Source organism: Rhinoderma darwinii, chromosome 6, assembly GCF_050947455.1.
Source record: "Rhinoderma darwinii isolate aRhiDar2 chromosome 6, aRhiDar2.hap1, whole genome shotgun sequence".
NCBI lineage: Eukaryota > Metazoa > Chordata > Amphibia > Anura > Rhinodermatidae > Rhinoderma > Rhinoderma darwinii.
Window position 1 is genome coordinate 31217479 of NC_134692.1, and position 24193 is coordinate 31241671.

At 42.2% G+C, this 24193-nt stretch overlaps 1 protein-coding gene across 3 annotated transcripts in view; it reads left to right on the forward strand.

Annotated features, from left to right (window-relative positions):
- The first annotated feature begins 4920 nt into the window (after window positions 1-4920).
- Window positions 4921-24193, forward strand: part of KLHL23 (kelch like family member 23) — a 28219-nt gene continuing 8946 nt past the window's right edge. The window contains exons 1-3 of one of the 3 annotated variants that reach the window (XM_075829420.1): window positions 4921-6016; window positions 21251-22465; window positions 23390-23542. In XM_075829420.1, coding sequence (XP_075685535.1) covers window positions 5338-6016; window positions 21251-22465; window positions 23390-23542 — 2047 coding nt within the window. In that variant the 5' untranslated portion in view covers window positions 4921-5337. Of the gene's footprint in view, window positions 6017-20048; window positions 20311-21250; window positions 22466-23389; window positions 23543-24193 lie in introns of those variants that run through there. The other 2 variants (XM_075829421.1, XM_075829422.1) reach the window with 2 other exon arrangements.

Consider the following 24193-nt stretch of genomic DNA (forward strand, 5'->3'; position numbering starts at 1 on the left):
GTTGCAGAAATTTCTGTCATTGTCTCATTCTGAATGGAACTTGCAGAACTCCATACACATTCTGCAGAAACAACCTCATTTAGATGTATGGAATGAATTTTCCTGCAACAAATCTGCCTCGTGTGAACATACCCTAAGGGTCATCAGCACAGATCATATATACGATAAAGTCTACAAATAATAATTATGTGGTAGACAGTAGGTGGCGTTTTATCCTGCAGTTTGTCAAGATCGTAAATAGCGCACAATCAATATATTTGCTCTAAATGTGAAAAAAAAATGTTTCCTAATGCTCATTTGCACAATAGTTGGATTTTATAGGTGTAGTGCTGTGGTTCTGTTTCAGTGGTTCTGTCAGTTGCTTTGACATCCCATGTACAGCAATTTTTCCCATCGGGTTTCCTCCAGCCAAATGGCTGATTCTTAAAGGGTTTGTACCAGAATCGACAATTATCACCTATCCACAGGATAGGTGATAATTGGCTTATCCCTGGGGTCCCCACCGCTAATCATGAGATTAGGGTCCAGAACCCCCTTGTACTCCTCATGGCTTGACTACAGTACAGAGTAGGGATGCACGATGCATCGAAACTTCGATACTGTTTCAATACCGTGCACCCTCAAACGGTTAAGCATGATGTGATGCGACCAGTCCTGCACTAATGAGCGGCAGCACTGAAGACAGAACATGTCGGGCGCACTGTAAACCCCCCCCCCACCCCCCTGTGTTCTGTCTTCAGTGCCTGCGCTCATTAGTGCAGCACCGGCCGCATCACCTCATGCTGACCACGCGCGCACTTGTTGTCAGGAGCGGGGTATTACACAGCCACAGCCCCGCCCTAACGGCGGAGATAAGAGAAACCTCTCATCTCCGCCACTATTCCCCTGAATGCTGCAATCAAAGCTGACCGCAGAATTCAAGGGGAAAATGAGAAGGGGGATGCCCCTTGGATCACAGAATCCTTGTGACGTGATTGAGGGACATACCATATATGGGCAGACAGCCCAGGGTCCATTGAAGGACCCCAGGGCTGTCTTACCATATTTCCTGTTGTTAGGGCATACTTAGGTATTTCCTAACAACTGCCTGTGTACAATCAGTACACAGGCTAATGTACTGTAATATAGATATATGCCAGTACATTAAAGTTTAAAAATAATAAAGTAAAAACAAAGTAATGTTAAAAAAAAATACACATACACATTTTTTACAATAATCATTAAAATAAGTCTCAATACATAAAATATACACATTGGGGAATTGCACAACAAATTTTTTATATCATTTATGATGTGTACACTATAAAAAAAAAAATAATGTCACTTAATGTAAGGCATGAGGTGTGATGAATTTAACCTCCATGTGCCTCACATTAATAGTAGTAATTAACACCAACATGTACCTCACACATTAACCCAATGTTGTCCATTATGACTGAGAAACATGATGGCGTCAATTACTATTAATGTGAGGCACATTCAAAATTCATCACACCACGTGCCTTAGGGCCTGTTCACATCACCGTTCGCTTTCCGTTCCTGGGTTCCGTCGGAGGTTTCCGTCGTGGAACCCCACAATGGAAAGTCAAACGGAAACCACAGCTTCCGTTTGCATCACCATTGATATCAATGTTGACGGAAACACTGCTAATGGTTTCCGTTTGTCACCGTTCCGGCAGGTTTCCGTTTTTCCAACGGAATCAATAGCGCAGTCGGTTTCCGTTTGACTTTCCGTTGCGGGGTTCCACGACAGAAACCTCTGACGGAACCCCGGAACGGAAAGCGAACACTGATGTGAACCGGCCCTAACGTCAGAAAATGGAAGAACTTTTTTTTTATTATTACTGTTGGCAAAGTATCGTTTTGGTATCGAAAATCGCAATACTACACAAAGTATCGGTATCGAAGTCCAAATTCTGGTATTGTGACAACCCTAGTAAGGAGGACATTGAAAGGAGCAGCGGTCGAGCATGCGCCGTGCTGCTTCATTCAAAGCCTATGGGAATGACTGAAACAGCCATGTGCACAGCGCTCGGCTGTTTCCGTCAGTCCCATAGACATTGAACGGAACGCTGGACACGCGCTCGACTGCCGCTCCATTTAATGTCCTCCTCACTGCAGGGGGTGTGCAGTAAGGAGGATGGGGGTGTTCGGGACCTTCGTTCCCGTGATTGGTGTGGGCACCAGTGGTGAGGCCCCAGGGATCAGGTGTGGATAGGTGATAAGGTGATAATTGTCGATTCTGGTACAACCTCTTTAACTTTGCTTCTCATATAACCCTAGCAAGTCATGTTTTCAGGATTTTCTTAGAATTGCACAAGGGATATAATTATTGTCTGTGCCGTAATTACCACAGGGGTTCTCTCTATGGCATATCCTCAAATCATGACCTGTTGGGGGATCTTGCGGACTGAAGTTGAGAAACTTTTAATTCAATTTTCTTAAGAAAATGGAGCATATTCTGTAGTTAATGAGATCATGAACAGTTTTGTATCGGCACAGAGAATATAAGACCTGATATTTTGGCAGACATTATGTCCCGATGTGAGAAAGTCATTCAGAAACCACAGAGTTGGATGATGGCGAACAGGGTTCTCCAATTGTGGCATCTGGCAAACTGATACAGTAATCTGGTTAAAACATCCAACTGGTTTTAGATTTTCTCCTAATATACCCCTCGATTTTATTTCTGCAATATAAATCATTGACAGTGCGCCTCTTTTATCACCTACAACTACGTAATATATGTTTACATATACAATTTTCATAAAAAGCCAAGTAACTTTGTAAATACATTGCATTGCTTATCTAATCCTGAGCTATAGTCCAGAGCTGAAATCACAATTCTGCAGGCTTCAAAGCTAAAATATCTATGCATTCTCCCAGCAGTTGTACTGGTGTTTTGCATTCTGGGAAGTGTCGTCTTGATACCAGACACTACATAGTAAGCTAAAAAAATGAAAAAAAAAAATCTCCGCCATGCATTATGGGAGCTCAGCTAAGTTGTTGGGTTGTGTCTGTTGACAAGTTTGTCGACTGTAACCAACAACTACTCTTGACTATAATATAGAATGTAACTCACTACAAGATAAGAAGTGCAATCTATTTACCAAGGTGTTCAACTTTTTGCATAGATTGTTTCTATATATGAACTGTAAAATGGTGTTTAAAGGTTAACGTACACTGTAAGAATGTTGTATTCGTACAATACCATTGCAATAACCGGACTCTGTCACTGAGATGAAAGTTTTACTATGTATTGATTGAATTTCTTTGCAAATGAAGAGGATAAATGGATGTAATTACAACTATTTGTTTTCTTCTTTGACTTGTCATATTCATTTTCATTATGATTTGCATGTCCAGGAGGCTTCTGAACAGCACTGATTTGAATAGAACTTGAATACAGGTAACCGGAGTCCAAGTCAAATTAAAGCCTTTGCCAAGAAAAATACCAATTTAACAACATGCACAAGATGAGTTTTAATACCAAAAATGTGCCATTAGCGTGTCTTTTCCAATCACCGTAACAGCTTGGTTTTTTTTTTAAACTCGTTTTATTGAAAAATTGCAATACAAATGTCTTTGGTATAAAACAGCAATTATATACAGTTTGACAGTTACACAATATATGGACATGTCAAATGGGTACATGTTAGGTCACAGTGTAAGCGCCGAACTTTCACGTACGATTGGGCCTTTCTTAAATAAGAACAAGTTTCAGAATATACCATACAACATGCAGAAAGCATGAAAAGTAAAGTTAGGCACAAGCAACTCGTCAATGTCTCAGCAATTGGTCTCTCAAATCAGTGAATCTATGCGGTGTATAGAGAGTGCATGGCGAATCACACCATATCTGCCATATTTTAGAGAACTTATTGACACACCCTCTTTTCTTATAGTACGCGCTCATAGGGAATAATGGAGTTAATCAGCGACTTCCATTTAGAAACCCTAGGGGGCCTCTGATCCATCCACCTAAGGGCAATGGTTTTCCGGGCCATAAACAATATTTTCTGAAGGAGAATTCTCATATAATAGGGCCACTGATCTTCAGGCAGCACCCCAAATAAACAAACCTTAGGTGAAAGCGGGACCGGCTGCTGCACTACTTCCTCAATCACTGCCATCACTTCCCCCCAAAAGGAAGACACAAGTGGGCATGCCCACATCATATGCCAGAAGTCAGATCAAGGAAACCAACATCTATGACATTCAGTGCTAGGATATCTGCCCATTTTATGCAGTCTTACTGGAGTAAGGTAACTCTGATGGACTATAGACAGTTGGATCATCTTATTGTTTGCAGCCGGTGATACAGAGAGCGGAGAAGAAAGTATGTCTTCCCATTCCTCCCCCGTCAGATCCTGTATCAATCCCTCCCACCTATCCTTCCTAACAGCTTGTTTAATGTGCTAAAACTAAGGACCTAAGCCTGGGCCTACACCAGACATGGAAACGTACACATGAGAAAGCTGGTGGCCGAACTTTTAGTTTTTTAATGGGAAGAGGACATCAGCTTATCTCTCACAGGGACAGAGGATCAGGCATGTTTTTGGAATGCAATATTCCTGAACCTCTTTTTTTTTTTTTCCCCGACATCTACCATTTGCGAAGAGTAGGGCATCCCCAATACACATTAGAATGTCAGAAGATCCCACGAAAATCGGCGGTTCAGCCCACTTCTATCCAATGTGTATGGCCAACTTTAGTTAGGTCTAGGAGCCAGCTTTAGAAGTTAGGGCCCAGCAATGACCGTAGGGCCGGGTTCATGCTGCAACCGAGGATGTGCTAGTCTGCCGTAACACGGGGTTTTGCCCACCCAGTAGTCCCCTTAACGGCATTGTAACCCCCCCACACACACCCTACCCTCTAGTAGTAAGCAGATGTTTATATAGGGCTGTAATAGTGTCAGGGGCCCCCCAGGCTATTGCCTGGGGGACACATGGTCGCACGGCCCCCCATAAGTTGTTAATAAAATATGTTTTTTTGCTTGGTATGTTTTTCTCTCCCCCTTTCCCTCTTTTCTCCATTTGTTATTTTATATTAGAATGGTACTTACCATCGTGGTGTCCCCCGGGTAAGCTGTGCTGGTGGCACGAGCCGGTTTCCAGATGTTTCTGTCTCTGGGCAGTTTGGAGTTGGTCCCAGCTGATTGGACCTAGGTCAGCTGTGCAATTGCATGAGCAGGTTCTGGCAGATTCTATCTCCAGGCAGTTTTGTGGAAGGCCAGCTGATTGGTCATTGATAAAATCCTAAAGGCGGGAAAATTGGACATAAAAGGAGCAGTTCATCGTGGTCAAGCAGCCAGTTTTTGAAGATTGGACCGTCGCCATGGATGTCCTGCTGATGGAGCTGATCAGAAGAGCGGAGTCGGAAGGAGGAGAAAACTGGCTGAGGCAATGCCTAGCAGCAGCGCCGTCGGGGGAAGTCGAGGGAAGAAGCGAACTTGCTGGGCTGGAAGACGACATAGAGGAAGCAGTGTCTCCTGCTGGGTCGTCGCTCGAGGTGCCGTCATCAGCTGCAGCCAAGAGGATGAAGTCTGCAGCAGAGTCATCACTGAGGGTGGAGCGCAGTTCCGGACGTTCGCTCCAGGTGCCGGAGCTTGAGAGGAGGCGGCCGACCGTGTCATCAAAGAAGGTGGCGCACAGTGCCGGAAGTGCGCAGCAAGTGCCGGCGCAATTGGCTAACCCGCTGGCCAGAAGTTTAGTCAGAGAACGGGAGACAACAGGTTGGTCGGGTACCCCCTCCTGCTCCAAGGGTGGTGTGGAGGACACAGCGGAAGCGCCGGCCTCACTGGTTTTAGAGGCGGCGCAGGACTTTTCTTCAGAGCTGCAACCGAGGAAGAGGAGCCGGAAGACTAGGGTGGCTTATTCCCCACCCCCGCCAGTATCAAGGAGAAGAAGAGGTCCCAGGAGTCAACTTTCCTGTCAGCAAGTTTCCCCAGGATCTACAGGCACGCAGCAGGAGGTAGCAGAAGCGGTGCACGACCCAGGACAGGTGGAACAGAGTGGTGAGATGCCAGCTACCCCTTATCTGTCCCACCCCATCCCCCCTCCCCTCAATTCTAATGTAATGTTTGATATTTTAAAATTATTAGCTGATTTGGTCAGTAAGTCGGCTGTTCCTGCTAGTTCCCCCGCTGATGTATGGAAGCATAGTAGTCAGCATTTACAGAATGCTGGTTTTAGTAATATTCCTGTTTTAGAGAAAGGAATTGATGTTTCGGAAGCTTGCTGTAAGGAAGTGATGTCTTGCGATATTTCGCCATTAGGTTTTCATTTACAGCCAGCAATTAAGGAGCGTATTTGGAGGAACGAGTTTATAGATTTATTTTCTTTATTACCATCTGCGAAGGAGACTCTTGTCAGGCAGGATAGTAAGTCTGATAAAGATGAGGATAAAAAACGTTCTCCTCCTAAGTCTTTCTTTAACTGGCTACAGGCGTTCTGTATCTATGCTTCAGTTTTAGGGGAAAAGTCTTTCATTAATTCTAGTAATTTATTTCAGCATGTAGACATTATTCTTGAGGCTTACCGCCAGTTTGGTGGTTTAGCATGGTACAATTATGATGAAATGTTTCGCCAGAAGATGGCAGTGTACCCTTCATTAAAATGGGGCACTAAGGATGTTGGTTTGTGGCTTAGTTTAATGCTTCCACAAAGGTCAGTGCCCAAGCAGCAGCCTAGTTCTCAGAATACGTTGAGGAAAGGAGTTTGCTTTGCTTATAATGAAGCTCAGTGTAAATGGTTGAACAATTGTCGGTATAAACATGAATGTTCCTTTTGTGGGGGTTCGCACCCAATGTGTCGCTGTTTTAAAAGAGCAAACCAGTCTCAACCCCCTAGTTCCAAAGAACAGTTATCCAAAAGCATGGACGCCAGTGAAATTAATAAGAATGGCGCCATGGCTAGAAATGTTCCCAGACAGGGAGAAAGCTAATTTAATTTTTAACGGTTTTAAGTTTGGTTTTGATATCCCTTCTTTCAAAGGATCTGGTTGTTGCTGGGTGGATAATTTGAAATCCATCCAGCAGCATAAGGATATTGTGCATCAGAAAATCCTGAAAGAGCTTGAAACTGGCAGGATTGCTGGTCCTTTTATACATCCGCCGTTTACAAACTTGAGACTTTCACCTTTAGGAATTGTCCCTAAGAAGGAATTGAATTCATTCCGTTTAATACATCACCTTTCTTACCCGTTTAAGGCTTCATTAAACGATGATGCTGACAAGTCTAAAGCGACAGTACACTATGCTTCGTTTGATCAGGCTGTCTCTTTGAGACAGTTTGGTCAAAATGCTTTTTTAGCAAAAGCTGATATCAAATCAGCTTTCCGTTTACTACCAGTTAACCCTGCAGGTTTCAACTCTCTAGGTTTTCAATTTGAAGGTGATTATTTTTATGACAAATGTTTACCAATGGGTTTTTCTTTATCTTGTTTCTATTTTGAGGCATTTTCATCCTTTTTACATTGGGTAGTGCAGAAGCAAATTCCGGATGGAGGTGTTCTGCACTATCTTGATGACTTTTTGTTTATAGGTGATGCTAGTTCTGAGTTATGTTATTCCTTATTGTTAAAATTTGTCGAGTTTATGTAATTTTTTGGTGTTCCGTTAGCTGAAGAGAAGACTGTGTTTCCATGTAGGTCATTAGAATTTTTAGGTATTAGAATAGATTCTGAGAGAATGGAATTTAGTTTACCAGAGGAAAAATTGTTAAAGTTAAGGGTTTCTTTAGTCAGTATGTTAGCTAGGAAGAAATGTTCATTACGTGATATGCAGTCACTGTTAGGGTTGTTGAGCTTTGCCTCTAGAGTTATTCCTATGGGAAGAGTTTTTTCAAAGCGACTGTATTTTTCAACAAGGGGTCTTAAGTCACCTAGGTCCCATATTAGGTTAACGGTTCAGCTAAAAGAATATTTAGCTGTATGGCTAGAATTTTTATCTAAATTTAATGGACGCAGTTGCTGGCAGTTTAATTTTGAGGATTCTGACTCTTTGTCTTTATTTACGGATGCAGCCGGTAGTATGGGCTACGGGGCATTCTTTAATGGTCAATGGTCGGCTGAGTTATGGCCCAGTGCTTGGCGTGTAAGCAAAGTTACTTCAAATATTGTCTTATTGGAATTATTTCCGGTTTTGGTAGCCATAGTTGTATGGGGTCATTATTTTAAGAATAGGAGAATTTTGTTGTTTACGGATAACAAAGGTGTGGTCTTTGCAATTAACACATTATCTTCAAAATGTGAATTAGTAGTTAAGATATTAAGACATTTCACTTTATGTTGTCTGAAGTTGAACATCTGGTTGAAAGCTAGCTATATAGAAGGAAAAAAGAATGATATAGCAGATTCATTATCTCGTTGTCAGTGGCGGAGGTTCAGAACGATGGCACCAGAAGCGGAGCTTTGTGGAATTCCGTGTCCTCCTCATTTATGGAATCTGATTTGGGACTAATCTATGTTAATATTCAGAGATCCTTGGCTCCAAGAACATGGGCTGATTATTCAGCTGCTTGGAAGGAGTGGGTTAATTTCTGTGTTAATGAGAACTGTAATTTCTTTCATAATGAGGTAGGTCTAGTTTTAAAATTTGTATGTAGCCTGATTAGTAGGAGGCTGTCATTTGCCTCCATTTCTAAGTCTCTGGCAGGCATCTCTTTCTTTCTTAAATTAAACAGTTGTCCGGCTATTTCTTCGCTCTTCCCAGTTAAGCAGCTTTTGAAAGGTTACCATAGGTCAGCTCCGGTTGTGGAAAGACGAAGGCCTATTTCATTAGATTTGTTGTTAAAATTATTCAATGTGTTACATTTAGTTTGTTTTAGTAATTTTGAAGTGTGTTTGTTTAGAACAGCATTTGTGTTAATGTTCTTTGCAGCCTTGAGAATAAGCGAACTGGTGGCAGAGAGTAAAGTTTCAGTCCCGGGCCTTTCATTTCAGGATGTTAGTTGCAAAATTGACCATGTTTTGTTATTGTTAAAAAAATCTAAGACAGATCAATTAGGAAAAGGTCGTTTGGTTAGAATTAATCAGTTTTCGGGTTCTGTTCTTTGCCCAGTTTCTAATGTTAAACATTGGTTGTCAATCAGGCCGAGTCTTGGGGTTGCTTTCCTGATTCATCAGAATGGGGATCAGCTGTCCAGATTTCAGTTTAACTCTGTTTTGAAGAAATGTTTGAAGTCCCTGAAGTTGGAGCATTTAAAAATATCCTCCCATTCGTTTAGAATAGGTGCAGCTACGGAAGCTGCACAGTTAGGAATTGATGAAGGGATTATAAAAAGAATTGGAAGGTGGGAGTCTAATAGATTTAAACTTTATGTTCGACCAGACTTGTTAGTAGTGTAATTATATATCCACAGGTAAGCGTTTGGTTGTTTGGATCCTTGGCCACTCTTTTATATTTTGGGCACAGAAGAGAGCCGCGAGAAGGTCCTATACAGAAAATTTGTCTATGGATCCGCTAGTTTTTTCGGTTTTTTGGCATGGGGTAAGGGGTTTGCAATGGAAGAACGTGTTTTCTTTAGTTAAATTACTGAGTTCTTATTGGCCGGATCCGAATTTAATTATCATCCATGCTGGAGGCAATGACCTAGGTAAAGAAAAGACTTTGGACTTACTTTGGGAAATGAGAAGGGATATAGCCTTGATAAAATGTCTTTTCCCTGACGCTACTATTTCCTTTTCAGAGATTATTCCAAGACTGCTATGGTCCTCTGGAAATTATAAGTTTTTGAATCGAATCCGTAAAAGGATTAATAGAGCCATGTCTAAATACATGTCGGTCCTCGGTGGTCTTTCTTATAGACACAGTGACCTTGAAGACCTCACAGACGGGCTGTTCAGAAATGATTGTATACATCTTTCTGATGTGGGTATCGACATTTTCAATTCGGGCCTGCAGAATTTAATTGAAGAATGGCTGCGGTGTTTTGGGGGGGCCATGTCTTGGTAATGTCATGGCTTGTGGGGTTTGTCACCCAGCTAATGCTGGGCGGACTTGGTTTTTATTGGTCAAAATATTTATATTTTATTATTTATTCGATTTATTTATGGTTATTCTCTTCGAATTATTTTATCTTAGGTTACCCTTAATAAACACCGTGGCCATTTTTATCCAAAGAAACTGTTGTCATGTTTTATTTCATTTTGATTGAGTATTGTGGGGTTTGTGCTACCATGCAGCAGTTACACCAGTACCGTACCACGGCAAAACTGCATGTCAAGGTGTTTTAGGCCAGGATCTCACACACAGTTTTGGTTCAGTTTTTTGAGCCAAAACCATAAGTAGATCCAAAAGGAAAGAAAGGTATAAAGTAAAGACTGAAAGAGACTCTGTCACCTCATTATAAGTGCCCTATCTGCTACATAAGGAGATCGGCGCTATAATGTAGGTGACAGCAGTGCTTTTTATTTAGAAAAACGATCTATTTTTACCGCGATTTTTGCTTTATGCTAATTAGTTTCTTAATGCCCAAGTGGGCGTGTTTTTACTTTAGACCAAGTGGGCGTTGTACAGAGGAGTGTATGACGCTGACCAATCAGCGTCATACACTTCTCTCCATTCATTTAGTCAGCGCATAGTGACCCTGCGTTGTTCACTATGTGCTGTCTTATACTGACATATTAACGTTACTGAAGTGTTTAGACAGTGAATAGACATTCCTTCCAGCCAGGAAAGGATGTCTATTCACAATCCCGACACTTCGTTAACGTTTGTTTGATACTTACAGCAGAGCAAAGCGTAAACTCGCTGTAACCTGTCATTTACAGCGTGATCTCGCGAGATTACGCTTGCTCTGCTGTAAGTACCACAGAAACGTTAACGAAGTGCAGGGATTGTGAATGGACATCCCGTCCTGGCTGGAAGGAATGTCTATTCACTGTCTAAACACTTCAGTAACGTTAATATGTCAGTATAAGACAGCACTTAGCGAACAACGCAGTGTTACTATGCGTTGACTAAATGAATGGAGAGGAGTGCATGACTCTGATTGGTCAGCGTCATACACTCCTCTGTACAACGCCCACTTGGTCTAAAGTAAAAACACGCCCACTTGGGCATTACGAAACTAATTAGCATAAAGCTAAAATCACTAATAAAGTGGTAAAAATAGATTGTTTTTCTAAATAAAAAGCACTGCTGTCACCTACATTATAGCGCCCATCTCCTTATGTAGCAGATAGGGCACTTATAATGTGGTGACAGAGTCTCTTGAAGCATCTCCTTTCTTTTGTGTCCGCTTCTTAGTTTGGCTCAAAAAACGGAACCAAAATCTGCCATAAAAGCTGCATCGAAACAGTGTGTGTGATCCTGGCCCTACTGTGATTGCAGCAAAAACTGCATGGACCTATGTAAGAAATATAGACCTTATAATATATCTCATAATATAAAATATTTTATGTGGGTGAATTAAAGCTGAAGAGTCATGTGTTTGGTTGCTTGTCAAAATGAAATCATCAGCATTCCAAATGCTCATGGTGTACACAGATTCTCACATCAAAAGGTTTTGAGTATCAGAAGTATTTCTTACACTAGACTGAAAAAGTGTTAATATGCAAAAAGCAATAATAATGTGACATCCAAAGGAATCACAGGGTGTACCAATAATCAGCATAATATAAAGGTAGGTGGAATACTCCGGTCCAAACAGTGCTGCAGCATGACGCCCACACATATTGATGTTATTAAAAGGATTATGTGGGGACCGTAAAGTATTAAAGGATTGTACTCACTGCAGTATGCGAGTACACTCACTAATATACATTCCCGTCGCACTTATTCTGAGATTTTTATAGCGCTGCCGGGGGACCGGTAGCCTAGTTGCACAGTCTTCTTTGATGACGATTCGACTCTTCGTCACGTGACCGACCCCGCTGTACTTCATAGATTTGTGGGGGTCTGACTGCTGAGACCCCATAGATAATCAGAACGGGAGTCCCGTGTCCCCCTGTTACTCCCACCCACCAGACCGCTTGCCGGGGGGAGTTGAATTTAGCGGCGGTCGAGCATGCACACTGCTACTCCATTCAAACTCAATGGCACACACAAAAATAGGCAAGTGCTGTGCTCAGCAGTTTCTGTGGGTGCTCTAGAGCAGCGACGAACAGCAGAAATACACATGGTGCATTATAGATTGGAGTAGTCTGTTTCTTTGACAAGTAACTTATTTATTGCAACTGCCATAAAGCACACACCCTGCTATACTGTCTATACAGACAATACAGGATGGAATTTTGCACCTCCAATACAGCCTCCCCCTGGAAAGTTTACCAAAAAAACATACTTCCACATACTGAAAGGTGTTCGAGGCTTAAACATTGATGTCCTTTCCTATCAATGTTTGATTGGGGTAGGTCCGACCCCCAACTATCAGTACAATGAAGGGACAACTGTGCTCCTGTTAATAGGGTGAGCTGCACTACCAGACAACTGCCTGTATGGACGAGCCGCTGTGCCTGTGTAAACAATGAAGAGACCCCCCACCATTTGGCACGCAAGTTAGTGATTTTTGAAAATCTTGAATTTTATTTCATCAATACTTGATGCCAGAGGTCTAGTGCAACGTTTCGGTCGTAATTTAGACCTTCATCAGGCACTACCTTGGTCCTCCTGGTGTCTGGTGCATCCAGTCGTTGGCGCAACATCTTTCAAAGGCGGCTGACCGCTGTATTTGCCACCTTTGAAAGATGTAGCGCCAACGACTGGATGCACCAGACACCAGGAGGACCAAGATAGTGCCTGATGAAGGTCTTACGACCGAAACGTCGCACTAGACCTCTGGCATCAACTATTGATGCAATAAAATTCAAGATTTTCAAAAATCACTAACTTGTGTGCCGAATAAATCTTTGCTATAAGATTGGGTTGGGACCCTATTCGTGCACCTACCCTGGTCTTGTGCGCTCTGAACTACTACATACCAGACTCCCCCCCCCCCCCCCCCCCACACCAGTCAAACATTGATGGCCTGTCCTAATTACATGCTATTAATGTTTAGGTCTCGGAAAACCCCTTTAATTAATAAAAGTAAAATACAATACATTCCCTTTAAAGTCATAGTATGAATAGTTGCTCAACTATATGGTGGTGAATTGAAATGTGATCACTCTATCCCGGACTTCTTTTATTCAGGCGTCATTGTAATGTGGTTTGTTGGTGAATGTGAACTGTCAAAGATGAATAAAACATGTTCTCTGTTTTCATCCAATGAATGAGAAACTGATACTGTAGGTCGTCACATAGGTAGCTCTCTATCTGTTATTAGCGAGTGAGGGGACAATAAAGGAGATATTTTTTGTTTTTAATGCAAAATCACGAGTGCTCATCCCTTGGGTCTTCTCCAGCAAATATTTAGAGTAAATCTGATATGGGAGGCAACAACTACTCTTTATGTGGGGGAAAAAAACTAACCAATAAACCTATGTGTTACGTGCAAATTTTGTGGCGGATTTCACCCTTTGATTTTAGAAATCGCACTGTGCCCTTAAAGGAGTTTTCCAGTCCTGAGAAATTGAATGGGAGCCGTCAGTAATACTGTAAACCGGAACCCGACCGATCAGATATTAATGGCCTATCCTGAGGATAGGCCATCAATTTCTCAGGACTGGAAACACCTGTCTGCGGCAGAAGAATATGCTACGTGTGAATCTGGCTTTAACCCCTTGATGCATTATCACGTACATGTATGTGATAAGCGTCATAGGGAAGTATGGAGCGCGCTCACGTGCTGAGTGCGCTCCATACGCTGCGGGTGTCAGCTGTGTTTTACAGCTAACGGCCGGGTACAGCGATCGCGCTGTTCCTCGTCATTTAACCCCTCAAATGCTGTGGTCAATCGCCACCGCAGCATCTGAAGCGTTGAAAAGAGGGGGACGGCCCCCTCCGCTAGCTCATTGGCGCCCCCCGCACCACGTTCAGGGGCTGCTGGTGGTTGTCATGGCCCCCAGGGGCCTAATAAGGGCCCCAGGTCTGCCTCTGTTAAGCCTTGTCTCTGGCATGGCTTAACACAAGCCTGTGAAAAAGACAATATACTGCAATACATTAGTATCATGTTAGATCGCTGGTTTAAGTCCCCTAGGGGGACTAATAAAAGGCGGTTAAAAAAAAGGGTATACTTCAGTTTCGTTATAATTTTGTTTGCTGTGTGCGCTTTATGGGTAGAATACTTTCTATAGGGCCTCTCTCACATAACTGTAATATAGGTGTTTTCTTGCACCCGTCCATCAGCGGCCATATCCAGACGCAGGATGCATGCCCCGCTTCCGCCCCAATTCATCACTATGCGCTCGCCCAGTACACATCACTAAGCGCCAGCGAGTGAGTGCTAATGGAAGAACCTGGCGCCTGTTTGCGCCAATGATGATAGATCCTGCTCTACATGTGACCTTCCTCTTCCCTCCCTACTCTTGATAGTGTGTTAAGTCGGTCAGTGCCGCCATCATTAACGGTGCTGACTCTAGTTTGTGAAGCCATATTAAGAATACCTTTCACAGTAGCAGAGGATAGATAACAGAATAGAGGCAGAGGACAGTAGTATAGAGGAAGTACACAGTCGAGTCACAGTATTATGACCACCACCTATTTTCGACGTCGGCAGCGCGTAGCCCATGAAGGAGGTGATGTGTCGCTGGCTGGCTTGGTGGGTATATAAGGTGTGTGATAGGCGGTCTGAACACATATCACTCGTTGTTGCCATGGGTAAGAGGGGCGATTTATCAGAGTTGGATAAAGGGATGATTATTGACTTTTCGGGCCAAGGGTGGCGGTATTTCTCACACAGAGAAGTTTGTGAACTTTCATGTGCTGCTATGGTGAAAGAGTATAACGAGTGTACAAATGGCACCATTCGGAAAAACAGACGTGCAAACAGTGGTGCACCACGTGCCATTGATGTGAGAGGTGAACCTCGACTACGAAGGTGCACGAGGGCCGAACGACACGCTACAGTGGAGCAACTCACCGTGAAAATCAACCAGGGGACTACCAGATGTGTGTCTAAGGCTGGGTTCACACAACCTATTTTCAGGCGTAAACGAGGCGTTTTACGCCTCGAATTACGCCTGAAAGCATGGCTCCAATACGTCGGCAAACATCTGCCCGTTCATTTCAATGGGTTTGCCGATGTGCTGTGCCGACGACCTGTAATTTTACGCGTCGCTGTCAAAAGACGGCGCGTAAAATGACAGCCTCGTCAAAGAAGTGCAGGACACGTCTTGGGACGTAATTGGAGCAGTTTTTCATTGATTCTAATAAAGAACAGCTCTAAATTACATCCGTAATTGAAGCCTCGCAAAACGCGAGTACGAGCAATTACGTCTGAAATGCAGGAGCTGTTTTCTCCTGAAAACAGCTCCGTAATTGTCGATATCGTGTGCACATATCCTAAAACAATAGTTCAGTGATCCCTACTGCGTACAGGTCTCTGGATGGTCACTGCTGCTATGCTAACAAAGGTGCATCGGAAAAAAAGGCTTCAATTTGCACGGCAGTGTCGGAATTGAATCACTGATGATTGGCAAAAGGTTGCCTTCCCCGAGTCACGTTTTCTGCTTCATCGAACGGATGGACGTTGGCGTGTCGGATGAGAAACATCAGAGAACAAACACCCGGCAACCATTGCTGGAAGAACACAAGCTGGTGGTGGCAGCGTTATGGTCTGGGGAATTTTTCCATGGCATTCTCTGGGCCCACTCATCCATGTGGAAGGCACTCTGGACCGATTTTGGTATGAATCCATCGTTGCAGATCACGTTCCCCCATACATGCTGTTTGTCTTCCCTGGGGCAGATGGAATCTTCCAGCAAGTCAAAGCGACATGTCATACGGCTAGAAATGTCCGACAGTGGTTGGAAGATCACGACCAAGACTTCCAAGTACTTCCCTGGCCGTCTAATTTGCCAGATTTGAACCCAATTGAGCATCTGTGGGACCCCCTCGATCGTCTTGTTCGCTCTATGGATCCTCCCCCACGAGCCCCCCAGCAAATGTGGGATATTTCAAACTGCGCCTAATTCATAGTCTTTGCAAGATATGATACAGAGAATGGTGTTACAGAAGATATTTTATTTTGTAAGCCACTAGAACCCAATGCTACTGGAAACCATTTATTTGAAACTTTTATGCAAAGTACTATTAACTACGATATTGACTGGATAAAATGCATTGGAATATGCACGGATAGCGCCAAGGAAATGACAGGACATCGAAGTGGTCTCTTTGTCATATTAAAGGAGAAAATGCCAAATGCTACATGGCTACACGGTTTTCTACATCAAGAAGCTCTTGCATCAAAATCATTACCAGCTGAAATGGATTGTGTTTTAAAATCTGTCATTAAACTCGTAAATTCCATCAAAGGAAGAGGGTTGCAAACGTGTATTTTCAGAAAAATACGTGAAGACGTGTTTGTTATATGAATTTTCTCTATACCACACGGAAGTAAGATGGCTTTCAAGGGGGAATGTGTTGACAAGAGCTTTCCAGTTAAGGCCTCCTGCACACGGCCGTAGCGGTGTCTACGGTCGGTGATTACGGGCCGTCTACAATCACGGACCGTGCACACACAAGATGTGCATTCATTTCAAATGCGGACCGTATAATGACAGGACCTATTTTATTTTTTTTGCGGTCCGGGCTCTGGGCAATGCACGGACCGTGGAAACACACACAGAGGTAATTGCATATAGTCAAGGAAAAGAGCGCCACTTAGTGTTTAAAAATGCAATGAAAAATATTATCTCCAAAGTCATTATAAAGTAAGAAATTAACTCTGGCAGGGAGATGCCAAATCCCTGCTGGATCCCCCCTACTCCCTTTTCCCACTTTTGTACAGTTGTTTCCCTTTAAGGGCTATGTCAGACGTCTTAGAGGTTTCTCTGGTGCTGTATATTACAGCCAGATAGTACATATAAAGCAATGGTGAATTACAGTCTCATTCACACAGAGCTCTGTACATTTTTAGAGCTCCTTCTGCTGTATGTTTGACCACAACCTGCTAAAGCAATGGTGCTTTTGCTGTATTTTTGCTCCCCATGCGGAATAATTCAACCACGTGATAGTAGAAGTAGATGTATTTCTCAGTCTCACTTAAAAGTCCCCTTGTGAACCCGGCCTTATTATAATTCACAGGTCATAACTGTGGGGAGAAAACCAGATCTCTTATGTTATGAAAAGCAGATCATTTGCTTACAGAGAGGATAGTTGTGCGGTATCACTTGTTGTGTTATATAAAGACATTTTATGGTCGGGAGTTGTTATTATATGTAGCAAATTCTGTTCCATCTGAACTGGGCCAATCAGTACCCAGTGTTGTATATATATACCAGCATGTTTTGAACTGAAATTTTATGCCTGATGAAGACGCCAGTTCGGCGTCGAAACGCGTTGCAATAAAGCACCTATTTAAACCAAGGAAGAGACTACTCGTTTCTCCATCGTACCTGATCCACGCAGCAGCGCCAATATAGATCCCCTCTTTTTCTACATTTATCCATTATTATATGTAGCAAAGCTTTATAGTTATTAATAAAGAATCCAGTTCCTGATGCTTATGCCGGGAATCGAAAGTCATGGAACAAGTCTGATTTGGCCATATATGCTAAACCAGACAAAGAATTTTTTTAAGTCCATGACAAAATATATGCATATAGAATTAAAGTTAAGTAACTTTTGTAAATACATTTTATTGCTTATTTTGTACTGATCCTGAGAACCTGCCTGTATTATAGTCCAGAGCTGCAATTACAATTCTGCAGGTAGACAAGCATATCCCTAACAGCTAAGGCTATGTTCACATAGCTTTTTTGTTTTATGTTCAGCATATACATTAAATACATCCATAGGGTCCCATTTACCCAACTGTGCCAAAGAGTGTCATACATTGGAGCTTTTCATTCGGCGAATACACTGGAATATTTGCCTGACATATGCACCAAATAAAAGTCCATACCAAATGTAAACAGGGCTTAGATGAGCTCCTATATCAGGTTAATATACAGTGCCTAGTGTAAAGATGATACTTCCCAGAATGCAAGTCACCAGAGAAAACTGTGGAGATATTTAGACAGCAAGGAATGCTGGGAGATTTCAGCTCTAAAGCCTACGTAATATGAATGCACCTCAGGGCTATAGAACAGACTGTAACTCCAGAACAAAACAAGATAAGTAATGTAATGTATTTAAAGTTACTCAACTTTTTACTATGATATATAAACTGTAAAATGGTGTTCAAAGATGAATGTAGACTTTACACTCCGAAACTCTACAGATATTTTGCTATGATCTGAATGATTTTTCCATGGAAAAAGTTTATAAAATGTCATTACACATGGGAAATTCTATGGTAGTTGCTATAAGAAAAAAAGTTAAAGTGGTTCTTTCCTTGAATGCTGAAGTGATAGAGATAAACAGTCCTTGCCCAATAAACAGTCCTGCCCAAGGGTATCTTTGAGGAGGGCAGATTTCACCCAAGAGGCTATCTTTATCTGTTGCAATGGGATGTTGGGGGACTTGAGAGCCCTAAGAACATGTAGGGGTAGTTTATAGGATTATCCCTAGAATGCAGTGGCTCATTTTCCATAAAACAGAGGTAAAGTACTCCTGCATGGAGTCTGGGCTGCACCCCTGAAGACCTTAACATGCAGATAATTGGTCAGATTCCAACGTTAACAAGTGACCGCGCACAATAATCGCTAAAAGAGGTTATCGGGGAAGTGGAAAATTTTTCTTAGGCACTGAAAAAGAGATAAATGAAACAAAAATGCAATACTGACCTATCCTTGCCCCGGTGGTAGTCCCCGTGCTTGTTTACATGTATGTAGCAAGTAACCGCTGCAGCCAACCAGGGGGCTTAGCGGGGCTCACTAGTGCCAAATCGTATTTCTGGTATAATGCCAAAAATACAACATATGGCTGCTGAGCCCTCTGATTGGCTGCAGCGGTCACATGCTATGTGCATGTAAACAAACACCGGGACTGACGCCAGAGCGACATCGCTGAATCGCCGGGGGCAAGGATAGGTAAGTATTTTTTATTTATTTCATTTGCAGCCCCTAAGAAAAAAAATCCCTTTTTAACTAGCGCTAAAACCCTACTTAATCGTACAAATAATCGTTATGCGGGGATTGGTCGTTCTGCCATTGTAGTATGGAAATATGAATGGTTTAATTGATAGCAGATACGTGACATTGTTACATTTCTTAGCGATTATTGAGACGATAACATTGTGTGTAAATACTAGTCTGTAATCACAATTCGTTCGCTTACAACAATCTTACCTAAAATCGCTAAGACGAATATCTGTTTGTGTAAATGGACCTTTAGGGAACTGTTTGTTATGACCATGGCTAATTTATTTACAGCAGAAAACATACTGATAGGTTGATTGACGTCTTATGAAATTGGTCTTAGGGCACATTCAGACGTGGCGGAGTTCCGCTGCGGACAGTCCGCAATGGAAATCTGCAGCAGCCATTTTTTTCATTGGATTCTATACATTTTTAGGAAACTTAGGACAGACGTTGCGGAAAATAACTGTGCAGAATTAAGGCTGCGGTGCAGAATTTTCCCTCCGCAGCATGCACATTACATTGCGGAGAAGCAGCGGAATTTTTTTGCAATGCAAAAACTGAAATCCGTGGCAAGTCCGCTGTGATATCCGCAACGTCTGAATTACCTGTCAAATATGAAAATGTTGCTGCAAATTCGCAACGAATCTGAAGCAACATTTGCAGCGGAAATATTCTGCCACGTCTGAACGTGCCCTTAGTATCTGATAGGGAAATTAGATTTGTCTACTGGAAATGATGTAAATGTTGACAATCTCCATGCAGGGCTGCAGAATATGTTGGCTATTAGTAAGCACAGATATGTAACATATATATATATATTATAAATTAGTGCAGTGGTGCAAGTATTCCTGACATGGTGATAAGATGAGAAAAATCAATGTCTCATCATATGTTGTGTGAGAGTCCTAGTGACCTTTGGGAGGACTCAGGAGGTGGGGATGGGTAGAGGGATACTGTGTATTATAGCAGGGGATAAGGAGCAGCTGGGATACCAAAATAGGATGCGACATTCCCTCCCCTTTGCAAAGCGAGTCTCTACAATTCCAAATCCCTGTGTGCAGCTCATGCCAAAGATGGTCAACGAGGAGGCGCAGTATCCAATGGCATCAGCCTGGGAAACACTGCAACAGCCAAGCAGCTGAAAAGACATTAACACTTCATAGCCCGCGCTCAGAGCTCTGCAGGTAAACAAAGATAATGCATATGAAGCTACAATGACATGTGACAAAGCACAGGCAGGTATGTGGCGCATGAACACAGATAGACGTGCCCATGCTTATACTGATGGGCGATCACAGCTAAATCCATTGACATATGGGGGACAATGAAAAGACAAAGGGTTATAATAAAATGTATAGAAGTGAGTGGGATTTGATAGTGGAATGTACCCATAAAGTGCATCCTTATCCTATGATTGACATCTCTGCAGAGGGCATTGTTTGGGTATCTATTAACACATGGCACAAATGCTCTATAGATAGCAAGTTAGAGAGCGGATGTATTATTGCTTGGATTTGCATGCTTGTCCTGCCGGTGGCTCTGTGCCATAGTGTTAGGGCATGAGGGTGGTGATTTTATCCTAAGGCTGACAGCTCACTGCGAATCCCAGTAGTGGATAAGAAGAGGCATTGATGGTAATAGGTTTGCAGTCATATCACAACCCTAAGCTTTATTTACAATAACATAACCGCAGAAGCCCATACAGAAGGCTGAGGCTTCCCACACAATAGCATTTCATTGTGGTTATTATTATGACATGCAGTAATCTGCAGGAGGGGACGTATTATTTTGGGAAGCTGGGATATAGTTGGGTAAATAGAAGATGCTGCTGACTGATGTTTTCTGCTGATTGCAATTGTATTAGGAAGGAAATAGAGTAACTCCGTGAATCAGATTATTCTGTAGGCTAGTGATCTGCGGTAATGTATCCTAAATATATTGTATCGTATGTGTCTTTGTACTCTAGAATAGAGCATTGCTACTGTGTAACCTTGTAATGTATACAACTACGCACAATGGGTCTCCTTTCCTTGGCTTTTACAACTGCATCCTGGTATTAGGTGTCATAAGAGTCAACGATCGTGTGTAGGGTTATTCATTTTACAGTCCATATATGATGAGTATTAATGTTATTATTGCTATTCTTCTCCTTTTCCTTCCTCGTGTTATTATTTCACAGCCATGTCACAAAAGGAGCTTGAAGATTACTGTCTTTTATACAACGATCCGACCCATCATGTGGACTTCCTTGACTCATTTAGGACATTTTACAAAGAAGGTCTTTTCACTGATGTCACCTTGATGAGTTCCTCCGGTAAGATTTTTCAGTGCCATAAGGCTGCTTTGGCTGCATGTAGCCAGTACTTCAAGGTGATGTTCACAGCGGATATGAAGGAAAAGTCCAACAATCAGATCAAGTTGTCTGGTATTGATCACTCTATCCTAGAAGCGTTACTGAACTATACGTACACTGCACAGATCAAGATCACAACTAAGAATGTCCAATGTCTTCTGCAAGCTGCGGACCAGCTCCACTTTGTATCAGTCAAGGAGGCTTGTGAACAGTTCCTGGTGAGACATCTGGACGTTGACAACTGTTTGGGAATGCATTCTTTTGCTGAATTTCATGTATGTCCAGCTTTGGAAAAGGAATCCAGAAGAATCATTGCTTCTAAGTTTCAAGAAGTTTGGACTCAAGATGAGTTTGTGGATATCAGTCTTGAGAAGCTGCTGTATATCTTCTCTCAGAAGAACCTCAATGTGTGGACGGTGGAGGCTCTTCTGCAGCCTCTGACTAGATGGATCACACATGATTCCCGGAATCGGCTTGAACATATTTATGAACTATTGAAATGCATTAAAGTTGATGTAGATGAAAATTATCTCAGGACCTCTTTGGAGTTGCACAAGAAACATTTACTCAATGAAAATAAGATACAATCTTTACTCTACTATGCTTTACAGACTCGATCACAAGAAGTGCCCAAAAGATCAACGGCCAACATGTTTGTGGTTGGGGGCTACTACTGGCATCCCTTATCTGAAGTGCACATTTGGGATCCTGAAAGTAACAACTGGATACAAGGAGCAGACATGCCAGATCACACCAGAGAGAGCTACAGCGCTACCAGTTTAGGACCCCACATCTATATAACCGGTGGTTACAGGACAGATAACATAGAGGCACTAAACACTGTGTGGATTTATAATACAGAATCGGATGAATGGACGGAGGGATGTCCTATGCTCCATGCAAGGTACTATCACTGCTCCGTCACCCTGGGTGGCTGCGTTTATGCTCTGGGAGGTTACAGGAAAGGAGCTCCTGCCCAAGAAGCAGAATTCTATGATCCATTAAAAAAGGCCTGGTTTCCCATTGCAAACATGATAAAAGGTATGTAGATTGTGCAAACAGTAAACAATGTCATATATTCCAGAATGTCTATATGTTAATGGAAGGTTTATATATAACGCAAATGCTGCACACTGATGCAATCTAAACTCCCAGCCACAACAAGCCCCAGCATGCCATGTCACCCTTTTCCTGCCTTGATTGTGGCAAGGTAATGGCCCACTCGTGGCTGCCAATGGTATACTTTTTTTTTACAATGAGAGTCAACAGCAGATGTATGACATACAGTTGCTTACATCTGGGCTATACGTCCAGCGTAAATGTTGGGAGATTTTCCAGGGGGTGTAACTGAAGTACAACACAAATGTTCCTAATGTTCCTCAATACAATTTACAAAAATTGCAAAGAGGAAAAAAAAAAAACAACAGCAAACATTTGTAGGAAACTGTGTTTATTAAACTACTGCTTGCAATTTTATTGCAATTGCATTGAAACTCATGTGATTGCCCCCCCCCCAACTTCTATTTTTGATTACTTGACTGCAGAGCCGCTATTCAGTAGCCAGAAAAACAAAATCACAGGTCATCGCAGTATTTCCTCCATATCACAGCATGTGCAGGGATAGCTAAAGCAATTCTACAGTGCGAGGATATAATGAAACATCTTCCCATACCTCAGCTTCACGCAACTGTGGGATATAGGGCACTGGGGCACTTGGGTATTTTGCATTCCCCCATGAGATTAAGTTCTATTCCATACTAGTGTCTGAGGGTTTTGGTTTGGGATATCATATATTTACTATAGATTTAATATGATGAAAGCTGCAGTTATACATTTTGGTATGTACCACTGTCGTTTTTTTAATTCTAATTTTCGACATATTTTCATACTCTCATAATGTGTATTGGTAATATTAGTTGTAGGGAATTACATATTTGTTTTTATTGTACATATTTTTTGTGATAGGTGTTGGAAATGCGACCGCCTGTGTGCTGCGTGATGTCATCTTTGTCAGCGGAGGTCACTATGGATATAGGGGAAGTTGCACATATGATAAGATCCAGAGATTTCACTCTGATTTAAATGAATGGAGTGTCTTATCAGTGTGTCCACATCCAGGTATGGGCAAAATCTTATTGCTGGGATTAATAGTAAATTACACTGAGAAGCTATGGCCACACTCAGTGGAGTCACGAAATGAAAAATATGTAGAAGGAACTTAGGTCTGATAAATATTAATACCAAAAATTCTAGAAGTGAATGGTAAGGCCGGGTTCCCACGTAGCATAAACGCTGCGGTATTTCCGCAACGGAATTCTGTGTGGAAATTCCGCAGCATTTACAGTAGCAGCAAAGTGGATGAGATTTAGAAAATCTCATGCCCACGCTGCGGAAAAAAAACGTAGCATAAACATTAATAAATTAACCTGTGGTGCGGAATTTAAATCTGCAGCATGTCAATTTATGCTGCGTTTTAGTTGATTTTCCGTTGCGAGTTTTCCCCATTGAATTCAATGGGGATGCAAAACCTGCAATAGAAAGCCAAGTGTTGCGACTTTTGCGGCATATTCGCAGCGATATACAATACAAGGGTGTGAAGTGCAAGAACCAAGCAATAGTTGATTCGATCCAACCGATTGTAAAGTCTGGCTTATCCAACTCATTCTCTGAATCTGTCAACTACTGTATCTGTGCGTGATCAAATCGATTATATTGATACTTTACTACTTATTAGAATTATTTTCCAGGGCAAATGAGATGTGGCGCACT